Here is a 16,115-nt window from a genome sequence, read left to right as displayed (position 1 = left end):
TATTTTTGACTTTGCAATATTGTATTGGTTTTGCCATATATCAGGATGAATCTGCCACAGGTATACATGTAAAAAAAATAATAAAATAAAATGCTTTCCATGAAAAAAAAAAAACAAAAAACAAAAAACCAAAAAAAAAAAAAAAAAAAAAAAATTGAATTAAACATTATGAGAAAATTGATAGAAACTAAGAAGGTGACTTTTAAATTGTTAAAAGACAGTAAATCTTGAAAGCCAGGCAGAATTGATTCTTCTAATACAAATGATCTTTCCTCAAAAGGAGTAATGGCAGTTTTCTTATTAGGAAAAATGGAGGCTAGAAGGCAATGGATAATGTATTCAACATGTTAAAAGGTGAACAAAGATTGTCAACCAAGAATTCTCTAACTAAAGTTTTAAAAATAAAGGGGAAATGAAAACCTTCCCATGTTAAAAGAAAAGCTGCAGTAATCAAGACTTGTCTAGTGTTGGATAAGGATAGGCATGTAAGTGAATGGAGTAGAGTCCACACATATAAATTGTACATCTGTGGTCAGTTGATTTTTCACAAAGTTGTCAAGATAGTTCAGTAAGGTAAAAAATAGTCTCTTCAGCTGATAATAATAAATACTGGGATAACTGTAAACTGTACTGGGATAATTTTTACATCCACATATAATTGAATGAAGTTGGGCCACTATCTGGAACGTATGCAAAAATAACTCAGGACTTCAATGTAGGATTCACTGGTGGCACAGTGGAAAAGAGTCCACCTGCCAATGTAGGAGACATGGATTTGACCCCTGGTACGGGAGGATTCTAAGTGATACGGAACAACTGAGTCTGTGCATGGTAACTATGGAGCCCACATGCTGCAACTGCTTATTCTCATGCCTAGAGCCTGTCCTCTGCAACAAAAGAAGCCACTGCAATGACAGCCTTGGGCACCGAAATGAAGAGTAGCTCTCTTCTCACAACTAGAGAAAGCCTGCGCAAAGCAAGGAAGACCCAGTGCACCAAAAATAAAAAAAAGTTCAGTATTTAAAAAACTAACCTTAAAAAAGAAAAAAAAGACTTAAATGTAGGAGTTAAAATTCTAAAATATTGAGAAGAAAATTAGGTGCAAGTATTAAATTGAATTATTAATGGCAATAGTTTCTCAGGTTTGGCACCAAAAACCACAAACAGCAAAGGAAAAATGAATAGAACTAAGTCAAATTTGAAAATGTTTTTGTTTCTCAGACACTGTCAACAAAGTGAAAAAATAACTTAGTGTTGGAGAAAATATTTCTGTGTATTTCTGAAGCCTATATTTAAGGGTCTAGTAACCAGAATATTAAAGTTTTGCAATTCAGTAAGGAAAAGACAACCTAATTTTGAAAATGGCAAAGAACTTGAGTGGATATTTCAGCAAAGGAAAAAGTAAGCATCTAGGAGATCAACGTCGTTAGTCGTTGTTGTTAGTAGTAGTCATTAAGTAGTCACTAAGTTGTGTCTGACTTTTGTGTGACCTCAGCCACAGAAGAAGTCAGTCAGGCTCCTCTGTCCATGGAATTTTCTGAGGCAAGAATAATGGAGTGGATTACCATTTCCTTTTCCACAGGATCTTCCCAACCTTGTGATCAAACCTGGGTCTCTTGCATCGGCAGATGAATTCTTTACCATCTGAGCCACTTGGGAAGCCCATTTACGAGTCATTGCTGTGTGTGTGCTCAGTTGTGTCTGGCTCTTTGTGACTCCATGGACTGTAGCCCACCAGGCTTGTTTATATGTGAGTTTTCCCAGACAAGAATACTGGAGTGGGTTGCCATTTCCTTCTTTAGGGGATCCTCACTACCCAGGGATCAAACCTGGATCTTCTATAGGCTTATTCCTTAACTGCTGAGCTGATGGAGAAGCCTTATTTCTATTTTACTTGGTAGAAAAGGAGAACAGGGATGTTTTTAGGAAGGTAAATTGATAGCAGTGTCGGGGCAATAGGTGGGAAGCCTTGGAGAGGGAAGATCCAGTAGATAATCATTAGGTTCCTGGGATCTGAGCAGTGATTGATCAATTTTAATGATGACCTTATCTTGAAAGATTAGGCAGTTTAAATAAATGGAGAGATAAGCCATATATTTGCATTTTATATTTTAACATATCATAACAGATGGTAAAAGATACCTCAGTTTATGAGGTTAGTTTAGAAAAAGTGCAGTACCAGTGCAAATTTGATACCATTTTTTTCCATGTAAAATCATAAATAATTTTTTCCAGAAGTTTAGAGAAGTAAGATAACATAACCTGGTGAAAAATGAAATGAAACAGTTCTTGAAGACATCTTTCTCATTCCTTCTCCATCACCTTTTACTTAGTAAGCTCACCTACTTTTGGCAATTAACATGCCACCCCAAAACTTTCATTTCTTGATCTGTGAGAAGGGAGACAAAATGTTTAGAACTGCCGAAGATATTATAAAATGCTATGTGTAGAAGGTAGCTCTGATTAGAAGCAGTCCTAATTTCCAGAAATTTCACTTGTTGTTTGGAGCAGCCTTATTTGAAAGCTCTTTTTCTTTCTTGTTAGATGATTCAATTTTATGCAGGCTTTAGTAACAGGACACCTATATTTTTACATTTTTATTTTTTTAATTTGGTGCAGAGGAAAAGCTCTGCTGTGGTTTTTTCATTTGTTTGTTTGTTTTTATGGCCACACCACAAGACTTGGAGGATCTCAGTTCCCTGGCCAGAGATTGAGCCAAGGCCCAAGCAGTGAAAGCCTGGAATTTTTAACTGCTTGACCACTAGGAAACTCCCTTTATTGCATATTTTTAAAACCATAGACACAACTAGAAGAATCTTCTACAAGCTACAGGTAAATATGTGATATTTTGCAATTTGAAAATTATTGAATTTCCCAGCCCTCAAGAGTTTTATGATTCCCTACAAACTACCACTTGTAAAATAATCTAGTATTTTCTTACAGACACCGAACATTAGATTTTTCAGTACCTGGCCTCACTGTTATCTCAGCTGGTAAAGAATCTGCCTGCAGTGCAGGAGAGTCCAGTTAGATTCCTGAGTTGAAAAGATCCATGGAGAAGGGATAGGCTACCTACTCCAGTATTATTGGGCTTCCCTGGTGGCTCAGACAATAGAGTCCACCTGCAGTGTGGGAGATCTGGGTTTGATCCCTGGGTTAGGAAGAGCCCCTGGAGAAGAGAACAGGTGCACATTTCAATATTCTGGCCTTAATAATTCCATGGACTCTATTCCATGGGGTTGCAAAGAGTTGGACACAGTTGAGCAGCCTTCACTCACACTTAGAATCATTTTTTTTCAGATTTGCCCAAAGACGCCAGCTTCATCTATAATTAAGTTTCTTATTGTTTGGTTCTCCAAAGGATTACAGATTTATTCTGGATTCTCCTGCCTCCTTTGCTGAGATCTTCACCCTCTAATGCTATCTTAGTTTGATACACCCAAGTCACTTTAAGGGAAATAATCAGGTCTGATATATCATAGTAGTTTCATACATAGTCATGCAAAAATATTCAGGTTTGAAAAAAAAAAGGCTATGTACACATCAGACCCAGAGTTAAGGACACCATGCCTTTTTGTCCTCACAAGCTGTATTTATTTAAACATTGTCAAGACATTTTAGATAAACTCACAGTTCAGGGAAGGAGGAGTGGGTGTGTATGTGTATTTATTAATAATTGGCAAGAGTTCAACAAGCTGGGCTTTTTGAATTTTGGTATCATTAAACTCTTCGTCTACCAACGTATTCTCCCTCAGTCATCAAGTTCTTAATCCCAGTCTACCAGTCTCTTACTTTTAAACTTGAGTCCTTGCCTCCTCTTGTGTATATGTGCTTGAAACCACAAGTCAGGACTTCTTTTTTTTCTTGCTTTCTACATTTCTCACTACTGTCCAGCCCTCTGCCCCCAAATAATGTACCTACCTTTCTTTGCTGTTTACTTCCAGGACTCAAATAATGTACATCCTCCAGTATACAGAAATTTTCTTGATCTTTGTTTCTGGTCTCTCTTTCCTTCCAAGATCTGATTTAGCAGTTTACAGTCTTCTAATTCCAGAATCTCATTTTCTTTATTATCCACAGACTTTGAACATGCTGAAATACTTTTTTATCAGTTAGATAGTAATCACTTTGATTTTGCAGTCCTTTTGGATTACTGCTCCTTTGTCTTCCTTTTTTAAACTCAACCTTAAATTTACATCTTACATCAGATTCTCAACCTGCTACAGTCTGACCCTCACAGCATTCACTAAAACTCTTTTCATCAAGAACATCAGTGACCTCTGAGTTACTGTAGGCCAATGTAGTTGTTATTCTTGACTTTGTTTGGGTGTTGTGTTATCGTATGGGTTATAGAAGGATTTACACTTCCGTAAGATTTCAGAATGCTGTTTGAAAGCAGTTTTATGAAGTAATTTCTTAGGGGAGGTGATAGTGTTTACTTGTAGTAAGAAAGAAACTAAAGTGTCCATTTTTCATGAGTGTAATACCAAATTTATCTGAATATTCTACAGAAGAATATTCTGCACTTCTATGTAAGAATTTGTTTAAACAGAGGTAATTTTTTGATCTTTTAAGCGAAATGATGGGGGATTTGGAGAAGTATTTTAAAGATAGCAAACTCTAAATTCTTTGTAAACCATTGTTAAGAATTTAAGGCATAAAAAATTACATAGTCAAAACCATCACCACAGCCTTAGGTGAGTTGTACTTGAGTCATAAACATATTCAACTGATCAGTTTTCAGAGAAGCCATCTTTGGTTAAATATATTGATTACTGGCTTTTCCAGAAAGTCACCTTAAATATCAGAGAAAATATTCTTAAAATACTGAAAGTTGAAGAATGTTAGTTGGAGAAGGCACTGGCAACCCACTCCAGTACTCTTGCCTGGAAAATCCCAGGCAGGAGGAGTCTGGTAGGCTGCAGTCCATGTGGTTGCTAAGAGTTGCACATGACTGAGCGACTTCATTTTCCCTTTTCCCTTTGATGCATTAGAGAAGGAAATGGCATGGCAACCCACTCCAGTGTTCTTGCCTGGAGAATCCCAGGGACGGGGGAGCCTGGTGGCCTGCCTTCTATGGGGTCGCACAGAGTCGGACACGACTGAACCAACTTAGCAGCAGCAGCAGTTGGGAGTCACATGGGTCAAGTTTTGTATTCTGGCTTAGGGCTTCCCAGGTGGTGCTAGTAGTAAAGAATGATCCTGCCAGTGCAGGAGACACAAGGATTGGGTTCAGTCCCTGGGTCAGGAAGATCCCCTGAAGGAGGACATGGTGAGCCACTCCAGTATTCTTGCCTGGAGAATCCCATAGACAGAGAAACCTGATGGGATGCTTACAGCCCAGGGGGTTGCAAGGAGTTGGACATGACTGAACACACATGCTTTGTTTAGATCATTAGCTATGTGACCTCAAATAAGTCATTCAACTTGCATAAACATCTTTCCTCTCCTTTAAAATGTTGACAGTACTTTAAAATCTCCTTGCTAAGTATCCAGTGATTGGGGATAGGTAATCACTTAATAAATGGTAGGTATGTTATTAGCATTATCACATTCTTTTTCTGGGCTTTGGTTCTGCTTCTCTGTGCAGCTCTGCAAGATAGATGAGTTAGTGGCCAAAGCAGAGAGGAGACTCCTTTAGTCTTTGCTTAATGCACATGTTGATGATGAATTGAATTATACTGGCTTGGTTTTTATCAGTCTTCGACAAAGTTTCCTTTGTGCCACAGATAGCACAGTATGAAAGGTTACGTGATTTGGGAATTATATTTTTCATATTATTTTTATCCAAAATATGTTTCTTTTAGAGATTTTTAAGTTCCCAAACCTTAAGCATAATGCTGCCACTTATTTTTTTTCTTCTGGTACAAAGTTCAAAATAGGAAGTATTTGTTCTTTATTTTCAAGTCTCTATTATTAGAAATCATGTGAGTGTCAATTGATAGGAAAGAGTTGTTTGTCTTTTTTGCAAAAAACCTAACCTTCTTTAGGGTTTATAAAAGTATGTTGAAGTAGGGATTTACTGCATTCTCAAGCAGTGACCCAGACTTACTACTTTTTACAAAACTCAAGTATGTGTGTTTGTATGTATTATATGCATGTACATACCATGTCTGTGAGTATATAGTTTTACATGAAACAGTTTGATGTTTATACTGACCAGTGCAATATGCTTTTTTGAAAATGATACTCTGATTTTTAAAAAATACATATAATTCTAATACAAACTAATATAACCAAACAGTATTCAGGAGTAGTAAACATGAGGTAACACCAATAAAAAACCTTTATATTAAGGCTATTACTTGCTAATTTTTCTAGTAGGACATTTTCCACAGGATCTTTGAGATTATAAAATGCTTTTAACCTTACTGATATGTGTATCCAAAGGTAAAATACATTATTTCATTACTTTTGTTAGTTTCCTAAATTATCGGCATTTTACTTTTAAGTATTTTACCTAAATAGCTTGCAGAATTTTCAAAATTTTAGAAAACTTTCAAGATTTATTCATTGAATCATCTACTTTCTTGGTAGAATCATTGAGTTTTACATGAATCAATGTAGAGATTACATTTGGAAAAAAAGAAATTTTGAAAATGGTAATATTTAAGTTTCTGCTGTTAGTAATTATGTCTTCCCTGCCTTTTTAGTGGATGATGATGGCAAAATGGAACAGGACTGTTCCGCTGGTATGACCATAGACAGAGAGTCGGAAATTGATCCTTGTAAGGTGGATGGCACTTGCCCTGAAGTCATCAAGGTGTATATTTTTAAAGCTGACCCTGGAGAGGATGACTTAGGTAAGGAGAAACCTTGAGCACATTATGTGTGCTTGTGCTCACTTGTGTCCAACTCTCTGTCTGTCCAGGGGATTTTCTAGGCAAGAATACTGGAGTGGGTTGCTATTTCCTTCCCCAGGGTATCTTCCCAACCCAGGGATCAAACCTGCCTCTCCTGCAGTGGCAGAGAGATTCTTTTCCCCTGCTAAACATGGGAATATCCCCATCAAACACTTTAACCTAATTACTTTAGGGTGTTTTAGACTGAAAATACTTGTAATCGTTTCTGAAGATAACTTTTAAAACAGGTTTTTATTGTATTAATACAAAATATTGAAAAAGCTAATTGCTTATTAAGATGAAACAGGAGGAAATGAAGTTTTCACATAAATACTTGGAATTGTCATCTTCCCTCATAGGTGGGACTGTCGACATTGTGGAGAGTGAGCCTGAGAATGATCATGGAGTTGAACTCCTTGATCAGAATAACAGTATTCGTATGCCAAGGGAAAAGATGGTTTATATGACTGTCAATGACTCTCAACAAGAAGATGAAGATTTAAGTAAGTAGGTGGCCTTTTTGTGGGAGAGCGTTTTATGTTTCTTTATGCTTTAAATTTTTAAAACTGTACCACTATTTGAAGGAAAAAAAGTCGTACTATGGCAGACATTATTGTACTGCCATAGTGCAAAGAAAAATATCAGTGATTCTTGGTGTTTACTCAAGATACCATTTTATAAACAAATTATGGTGAAAACCAAGAAAATAATTCATTGAATAAATGTTTATAGTGTATTTACTATATGAAAGTAGTATTCTAGGTATGTAACACTTGAACTTTCTGTTTGTTAACAGAATTCAAATAAAAATATTTTTCCTATCTGGTCTGTAAACTTGGTCACAAAAGTGGTTCTGTTAATTTTGTACTCAGATGTTGCTGAAATTGCAGATGAAGTTTATATGGAAGTGATTGTAGGAGAGGAAGATGCTGCTGTTGCTGCAGCAGCTGCTACCACTGTTCATGAACAGGAAATGGATGACAGTGAAATCAAAACCTTCATGCCAATAGCATGGGCAGCAGCTTACGGTAAGTCACATTGCAGCTTTAGGATTGTATGGTTCTTGAACATGATTTGAAAATTTAAAAATAGGTTTTGTTGTCTTAGGTTTCAGAAATATGAATACTAATGAACTGATTTAAGTAAAAACCGAGAAAAATGATAATAGTCTATCATTTGTCTTTAACTTTAATAGGAACTTTCTTTATGCTTATGTTTTTTAAGAAGTATGAAGACTTCCAGAGGGCATCTCAGGTGGCTCAGTGGTAAAGAATCCATCTGCCAAGTGAAGGAGACTTGGGTTTGATCCTTTGGTTGGAAAGATACCCTGGAGGAGGGCATGGCTACCCACTCCAGTTTTCTTGTCTGGGAAATCCCATGGACAGAGGAGCCTGGCGGGCTACAGTCTATGGGGTCACAGAGTCAGACATGGCTGAGCATACATGCACGTAGATTTCAGGCTCAAACTTTTTCATCTTTAATGTGTAGCTTGTTTGAGTGAGAATGAGAGTTAGTGGGGGAAAATGATGCTGTATTTGGAAGCTAGGCATTCCCTTTCATCTTATATAAATGTGCCCAATGTTTATACCTAGATAGGCAATTTCTCTCATTCATGAGTATCATGGCTTTACATTGTTGTCATTAATAAAGAGTCCCTAATTCTTTATAATTTATAATACTGTATAATTTTGTTTTTTACTGCACATTGTTAGGTAATAATTCTGATGGAATTGAAAATCGGAGTGGCACTGCAAGTGCTCTCTTGCACATAGATGAGTCTGCTGGACTTGGCAGACTGACTAAACATAAACCAAAGAAAAGGAGAAGACCTGATTCCAGGCAGTACCAAACAGGTGAGGGCACATGAGTTCCACAACACAGCATGCTTTGCGAGATCTCAGAGGAAATTCCAGTATATATTCCGTAAAGGTGTTGTGATGGCATTTTAGTTGCTAGAATACTTGCACTGAATTTGAAAATACAGTTTTTAAGAATTAAGTGATATTCATGAATGATTTCCTTTCATAAAAAGAAACAGTTTCGAATCAGGATGTAATTCAGGAAAAACATTGAAAACTATCAGGTTACATTATTGGAAATGCAAGTAAATCACTAAAATGTTAGGTTGGTTAACTTTAAATGAAAAAATTTAAAGTCTTTTTGTGTCAGCATGAAGCAGGCACTTTGACAGAGGAGCAGGACAAATACTACAGCTGTTAATTGAATATATTTCTTTTCTGTATAGCTTGTCTAGTGATTTGCACATTAGAATTTTTTATGGCTGTGATTGTAGTTTACTCAATTAATATAAATTTGACAATTGACATAAAACCAAAATGGTTGAGCTTTATGAATGTTTTCCCCAGATATCTAAGCAAATACGGCTTTCAGTTTTTGCTGCTTCATATATTTTAATTGGGTTTTTATTATCTTTTAATTATATTTTAATTGGTACAGTCATCATGAGTTTTCTGGACCAAATTCACTTTATTACTATGGTAACTGTTTTTTGTTGAAAAGTGTAATATATAAGAAAGAGTACTTGTAAATGTGTTCAGAACTCACTTTATATGCTTGAAGAGATGACAACTGAACTTCATTGGATCACTTATGCTCCTTTCTTTTCCTTTCTTAGCAATAATTATTGGTCCTGATGGACATCCCTTGACTGTCTATCCTTGTATGATTTGTGGGAAAAAATTTAAGTCGAGAGGTTTTTTGAAAAGGCACATGAAAAACCATCCTGAACACCTTACCAAAAAGAAGTACCGCTGTACTGATTGTGATTACACTACCAATAAGAAGATAAGTTTACACAATCACCTGGAGAGCCACAAGCTTACCAGCAAGTCAGAGAAGGCCATCGAATGTGATGACTGTGGGAAGCATTTCTCCCATGCTGGGGCTTTGTTCACTCACAAAATGGTGCATAAGGAAAAAGGAGCCAGCAAAATGCATAAATGTAAATTCTGTGAGTATGAGACAGCTGAACAAGGGTTATTAAATCGCCACCTTTTGGCAGTCCACAGCAAGAACTTTCCCCATATATGTGTAGAGTGTGGTAAAGGTTTTCGTCACCCATCAGAGCTCAAAAAGCACATGCGAATCCATACTGGAGAGAAACCGTACCAATGCCAGTACTGCGAATATAGGTCTGCAGACTCTTCTAATTTGAAGACGCATGTGAAAACTAAGCATAGTAAAGAAATGTCTTTCAAGTGTGACATTTGTCTTCTGACTTTCTCAGATACCAAAGAGGTTCAGCAACATGCTCTTATCCACCAAGAAAGCAAAACACACCAGTGCTTGCATTGTGACCACAAGAGTTCAAACTCTAGTGATTTGAAACGTCACATAATTTCAGTTCACACAAAGGACTACCCCCATAAGTGTGACATGTGTGATAAAGGCTTTCACAGGCCATCAGAACTCAAGAAGCATGTGGCTGCCCACAAGGGTAAAAAAATGCACCAGTGTAGACATTGTGACTTTAAGATTGCAGATCCATTTGTTCTAAGTCGCCATATTCTCTCAGTTCACACGAAAGATCTTCCGTTTAGGTGTAAGAGATGTAAAAAGGGATTTAGGCAACAGAATGAGCTTAAAAAGCATATGAAGACACACAGTGGCAGGAAAGTGTATCAGTGTGAGTACTGTGAATATAGCACTACAGATGCCTCAGGCTTTAAACGGCATGTTATTTCCATTCATACAAAAGACTATCCTCACCGTTGTGAGTACTGCAAGAAAGGGTTCCGAAGACCTTCAGAAAAGAACCAGCATATAACACGACATCATAAAGAAGTTGGCCTGCCCTAACAACAATACTTCTACAGTCTTTGAGAAGATATTGGGCTTGAAAGGAGAAATTTCATTTTAAAGCTAGTCAATCTTACTCACATACAGTACTGTATATTGATCTATACTGTGTACAGGTAGGATTATTTCTTCACTTTTCATTTTACTCAGTAGAGTGTTCTGCATCCTCTTCAGTTTAAATGAGGAAAAGTAGCAACCAAAATTTTGTTTTTAATAATCTCTGAGTCTATATTGAATTTTTCAGTCTTAAAAGTTTTACTATTTAAGTTTTTATTCACCTGTATGGTACTCTTCTAAGACCATGTAAAGATTTAAAAAAACATAGTATTGGTAACTCTAAAAGTAATTATTTTCTCATTTTCCCACACAAATTTTAGCATTAAACAGAAACATCTGCTAATGTCAATGAGAGATTTTACTGTCAGGTCTAAATTACAACATGAAAGTCATTTCCTTGTCTGGCTTAACATTTTCAGGTCACATAACCATGAAACTTCCCACTTGAAACTCTACATTTGCTGAATATAGAATATTGGCTAGGTTTGTGTTTAATTTTCATTCTGTTTAACAGAAAAAGTGTGCTTCGTTTTACCCTCTTTGTAGTGTTGTGGGTTTTTTTGCCAGGATAGCATGCTTTTAGAAAGTCCTATTGAAAGGTTTTGTTTTTCCTGTTTTTTATTCTTTTGTCTGTACTCCTTTGTTTTGGAATAATTGTGTTTGCAGATGAGAAGTGAACTAAGTTGAAATTTTTTCAGATGTATGTGGCTCATAGATTGCACAATTGGTTGTGTAAGGTACCCCCAAATTTTGTGTGTACCTTTTTGTTGCTTGCTTTATGTACGTACACACCCAATCCCAAATTTTAAGTCTATAATGGGAAGAGTTAAAGGTACTATAACCTGGAAGATCCAGGGTATATGAAGGAGCATTTTCCCCAGCTTGTAATTCAAAGGTTGCAATTTAGCTGAAGAACTAGGGGAAAAAATGACATTAGTGTATTTATAAAAAGTTACGATAACCATCTTTGGTAATTGGAAAAGAAAAGTAATTTCTAGATACAATGCTTACATAACAGCTTTATCTTTTATACCTTAGAAAATTTCTGAAAAGCTAATGGAGTATCAAGACATTTGTCTCTCAGTTCTGACTGAGAAGCTTTTAAAGAAACTGTCGTCTCAGCGAATAAGATGGTAGTGTAACAAAAGAGTAGCTCTGTATACTGAAGACTACTGCAAATTAAACTTGACAAGTGTTGACATTTTAACATATAAAATGAATCCAAAGTTAATTACAATTTGGTTAATACAAATTTTATACCACATTTAAATGCTTTTTAGTGTTTTAGTGCTTAAATTAGCTACTGGCACATATATACTGGCACAGTAGGGGAGATTAGAAATTTTTATTAGGATAAGTACCTTAAAACTTCATCATATGGTGCTTTCTTCTACTCCTGTAAAAGTTTTACCTTCTGCCTTTCTCTGTGCCATTAATATTCATGTTCAAAAGTTACATTAATAGGGTTAGAAATCAAATTGTTTGGGTTTATTGACAGCCACTCAAGGCTAGGTTAATTTATTCTCATTCTAAATCAAGTGTTTTAGGTACATAGGAATTTAAACTTAATGCCAGCCACAGTCACAGGATGGATTTTGGAACCTCTTCCTTCTTGGCCTCCATGTATGTCCTCACCTGTTTTAGTATCCATCTATTGTTCTGTTCTGGGAAACTGTTCATGTGTGTAAGAATCTTTTAAATCTCCCTTGAATTTGTTAATTCCTAAAGTAACAGAAAATGTTTAATGAAAGTTTACATTTATGAATTTTAGAACATTCTGTAAAATTAATACAGATAAATAGCTATTTATATTTTAAAGAATACACTGAAGGATAAAGAACACAGAACTTTACATATTTCTCACATATTCTGGAGTCACAGTTGTTTTTAAGCACAATATTGAAACCTTCAAAAGGTATTTAAGGATTTGGTCAAGTAAATGCGGTTAAATATTTGTCTTCATAAAAAACTAAATTATACTCTTATGTGCTGATATTTTTGAAGTTGTTTTAATCATTAAAACAACTTGATTAGCAAAGCTAAAAAAAAAAAGGATGTTTCAATTTAATGTTTTAAAGAGGTACCAGTTTTTAGAAAACGTAAGTTATTTGTTGAAATAACCTGTTAAATATTGTATGTTCCTTCCTCTGTACATTGTAAAATACTTAAGAAATTCATACAGAGAAATGTGACACTATTATAAATGTGTACTTGAGAGTAACATGCAAAAATAAAAATCAGACTTATTTTCCTGATAATCAGTGTTTAGTCTGTTACCAGTACAAAGTAATACTTCTTTAAGGGGGGAAAAATACATTTTTGTTAAATCTAACATAAAACAGTGGACTGTTTTTTGTGGATTTTTAAATTCTCTGTGTGGCAGTGGAATGTGTTCAAAATACTTAGTTGCCCTTCCTTTTTTGACTTGGTTAGAAATGTTTCCTGTGAACTTGCAGGTAATACTTTAGTTGATTGTTGAATCCTATTAATTATCATGTGTTTGAAAAAAAATTTTTTTTGAAAAGATTTGTTTTTTCAGCATTTCCAAATTCTGAGGTTTCCCTTTTATAAAATTGTTTTAGAGCACTTAAAGTTCATTTCATTATGAGAGCACAAGAATCAGTGGTGATGATTACTATATTCTTAGCAAAGAGCCTGTCCTTAAGTTACCCTTTTGTGCCCAGTTTGGAGGTGTGTTATAAACACTGACAGAATGGGTTATTGTCATGGTAAAATTAGAAGCTAGACTCTGAATTATCAGGAGTTGTCTTGGTCCATTCAGAATCCTGTTATGGAATACTCATAAACAACAGGTAAGTATTTCTCACAGTTGCAGAGGCTGAGGAGTTCAAGGTCAAGACAGAGACTGACTGCTGCTTCTTCACAGACTGCCATTTTCTGTTTATGTCTTCACATGATGGTGGAATGAGGGAGATACGAAGGAGGGTATATTCTCACTTGTGAAGGCTGTATCCTCATGACCAAATTGGGTCCTAAAGGCCCCACCTACTAATACCATCACATTGGAATTAGCTAGCACATGAAAACATTTTATGTTTTCACAGTTAAGGGGAATTTTTAAAAATGATTGGGATATTCAGTTTTTATTGAGATAAAATTGACCCAATATATGTCAGTTTTTTTTGTTTTTGTTTTTAATATTTATTTTTATTTACTTATTCGGCTGTGCTGTCTCTTAGTTGGGGCATGTGAGATCTAGTTCCCTGCCCAGGGATGGAACCTGGGCCCCCGCATTGGGAGTGCAGAGTCTTAGACACTGGACCACCAGGGATGTCCCTAAGTCACTTAAAGTGTACAGTTGGCCTTTAATTCAGTAACAGTCTCTGCAACCATCACCTCTATTTTGTTTCAAAAGTCTTTGATTTTGAAGATAAGGATCTTGTAGTTCTTCCGCTTTATAGGAACATGTATTTCCCTGATAGCTCAAACCATAAAAATTTAAAATTTGAGTTAAAAATTATTGAAATGGTGAATGTTACTTTGTCATAAGTCAGATGAGACCATGGCAACTGAATAACTTATTTATAACACACTACTTTATAAATGGGCATTCCAGGTGGCTCCGAGGTAAAGAATCCACTGGCCAATGGAGAAGACTTGGGTTTGATCTCTGGTCAGGTACATCACTTGGAAGAGGGTAGGGCAACCCACTCCAGTATTCTTGCTTAGAGAACCGCTCGGACAGAGGCCCTGGCTGGCTATAGTCTGGAGGATCCCAGAGTTGTACAAAACTGAACGTGTAGACAGACACACATACATCCTTTATAGGTAACACCTGATAAGATTACCCACTCAGTGTTCTTCAGCTTCCCTAGTAGATCAATTGGTAAAGAATCCACCTGCAGTGCGGGACACCTGCACTGGTTCCCTGGGAGAAAGGAACGGCTTACCCACTGAGGTATTTCGGCCTGGAGAAGTCCATGGACTGTGTAGTCCATGGGTTGCAAAGAGTTGGACACAACTGAGCCAGTTTTGCTTTTCAGATCCCTACTTCCCAGACAATTTATAGCTGTATTATCTGAAATAGAAAACCACAACCAGTTGATATCTTAAAAGATACACAATTTCAGAACAGTTATTTTTGAACTGCCAGCCAAGATGTCTAGTATCAACATTACCTAGAACCATGTTGTGTAATCAGGTCATGTCCAACTCTGTGACTCCATGGACTTGTTGCAGCACACTAGGCTTGCCATCCTTCATTACCTCCCAGAATTAAGTTAGACATGTCCATTGAGTTGATACCACCCAAACAGCTCATCCACTGTTGCCTATTTCTTTCCTCAGTCTTTCCTACCATCAGGATGTCTTCCACTGAGTCAGCTCTTCACATCAGAGGGCCAAAGTATTGGAACTTCAGCATCAGTCCTGAATGAATAATCAGGATTGATTTCCTTAGGATTGACTGGTTTGATTGCCTCTCAGTCTTAAGATAGCACCACAGTTGGAAAGCATAAAGTTTTGCTGCTCAGTCCACTTTATGGTCCATCTCTCGATCTGCCCCCTCACCCCCAGCCCCAATCTATTTTCCAAGAAGTGATGGGACCAGATGCCATAATCTTCTTTTGAATGTTGAGTTTTATGCGGGCTTTTTCACTCTCCTCTTTCATTTTCATCAGGGGACTCTAGTCCACTCTTCTGCTACTTGTTCTCTCCTATTAGATCTTGTGGGTCAGGAAGATCTGCTGGAGAAAGGGATAGGCTACCCACTCCAATATTCTTGGGCTTCCTTTGTGGCTTAGCTGGTGAAGAGTCCACTTGCAAGGTGGGAGACCTAGAATTGATCCCGGGCTTGGGAAGATTCCCTGGAGAAGGAAAAGGCTACCCGCTCCAGTATTCTGGCTTTGAGAATTCTATGGACTGTATAGTCCATGGGGTTGCAAAGAATCGCACATGACTGAGTGACTCACTTTTGCTATTATAGAGTTGTGTCATCTGCATGTCTGAGATGATGGATACTTTTCCCGGCAGTCTTAATGCCAACTTCTGTTACATCCATCGTGGCATTTCACATGGTGTACTCTGTATATATGTTAAATAAGCAGGGTGACAATACATAACCTTGACAAACAACTTACTCAGTTTTGAGCCAGTCAGTTGTCCCCTGGTTCTCACTGTTGTTTCTTGTCTTGCATACAGGTTTCTCAGGAGACAGGTAAAGTGGTCTGGTATTCACATCTCTTTTTAAAAAAGAATTTTCTACAGTTGTGATCCACATAGTCAAAGGGTTTAGCCTGGTCAATGAAGCAGAAGAGGATGCTTTTTTGAAACTCTTCTTTTTCTGTGTTCCAACAGATGTTGGCATTTTGATCTGGTTCTTTTGCCTTTTTTTTTTTTTGCTACTTTTTTATTTGCTTAAAAATAGATTCAGGTTAG

The 16,115-nt window shown here is 36.6% G+C and overlaps 1 protein-coding gene across 2 annotated transcripts in view; it reads left to right on the top strand.

Moving 5' to 3' along the window:
* ZFY (zinc finger protein, Y-linked) overlaps positions 1–12,976 on the top strand; it is a 73,905-nt gene extending 60,929 nt beyond the window's left edge. Inside the window, exons 4-8 of one of the 2 annotated variants that reach the window (XM_059883969.1) lie at positions 6,654–6,803; positions 7,202–7,345; positions 7,715–7,870; positions 8,555–8,695; positions 9,478–12,976. In XM_059883969.1, coding sequence (XP_059739952.1) covers positions 6,654–6,803; positions 7,202–7,345; positions 7,715–7,870; positions 8,555–8,695; positions 9,478–10,661 — 1,775 coding nt within the window. In that variant the 3' untranslated portion in view covers positions 10,662–12,976. 2 annotated transcript variants of the gene reach the window in all.
* The last annotated feature ends 3,139 nt before the right edge of the window (positions 12,977–16,115 follow it).

This window comes from Bos taurus, chromosome Y (assembly GCF_002263795.3).
Source record: "Bos taurus isolate L1 Dominette 01449 registration number 42190680 breed Hereford chromosome Y, ARS-UCD2.0, whole genome shotgun sequence".
Taxonomy (NCBI): domain Eukaryota; kingdom Metazoa; phylum Chordata; class Mammalia; order Artiodactyla; family Bovidae; genus Bos; species Bos taurus.
This window is presented reverse-complemented; position numbering and strand designations above follow the sequence as displayed.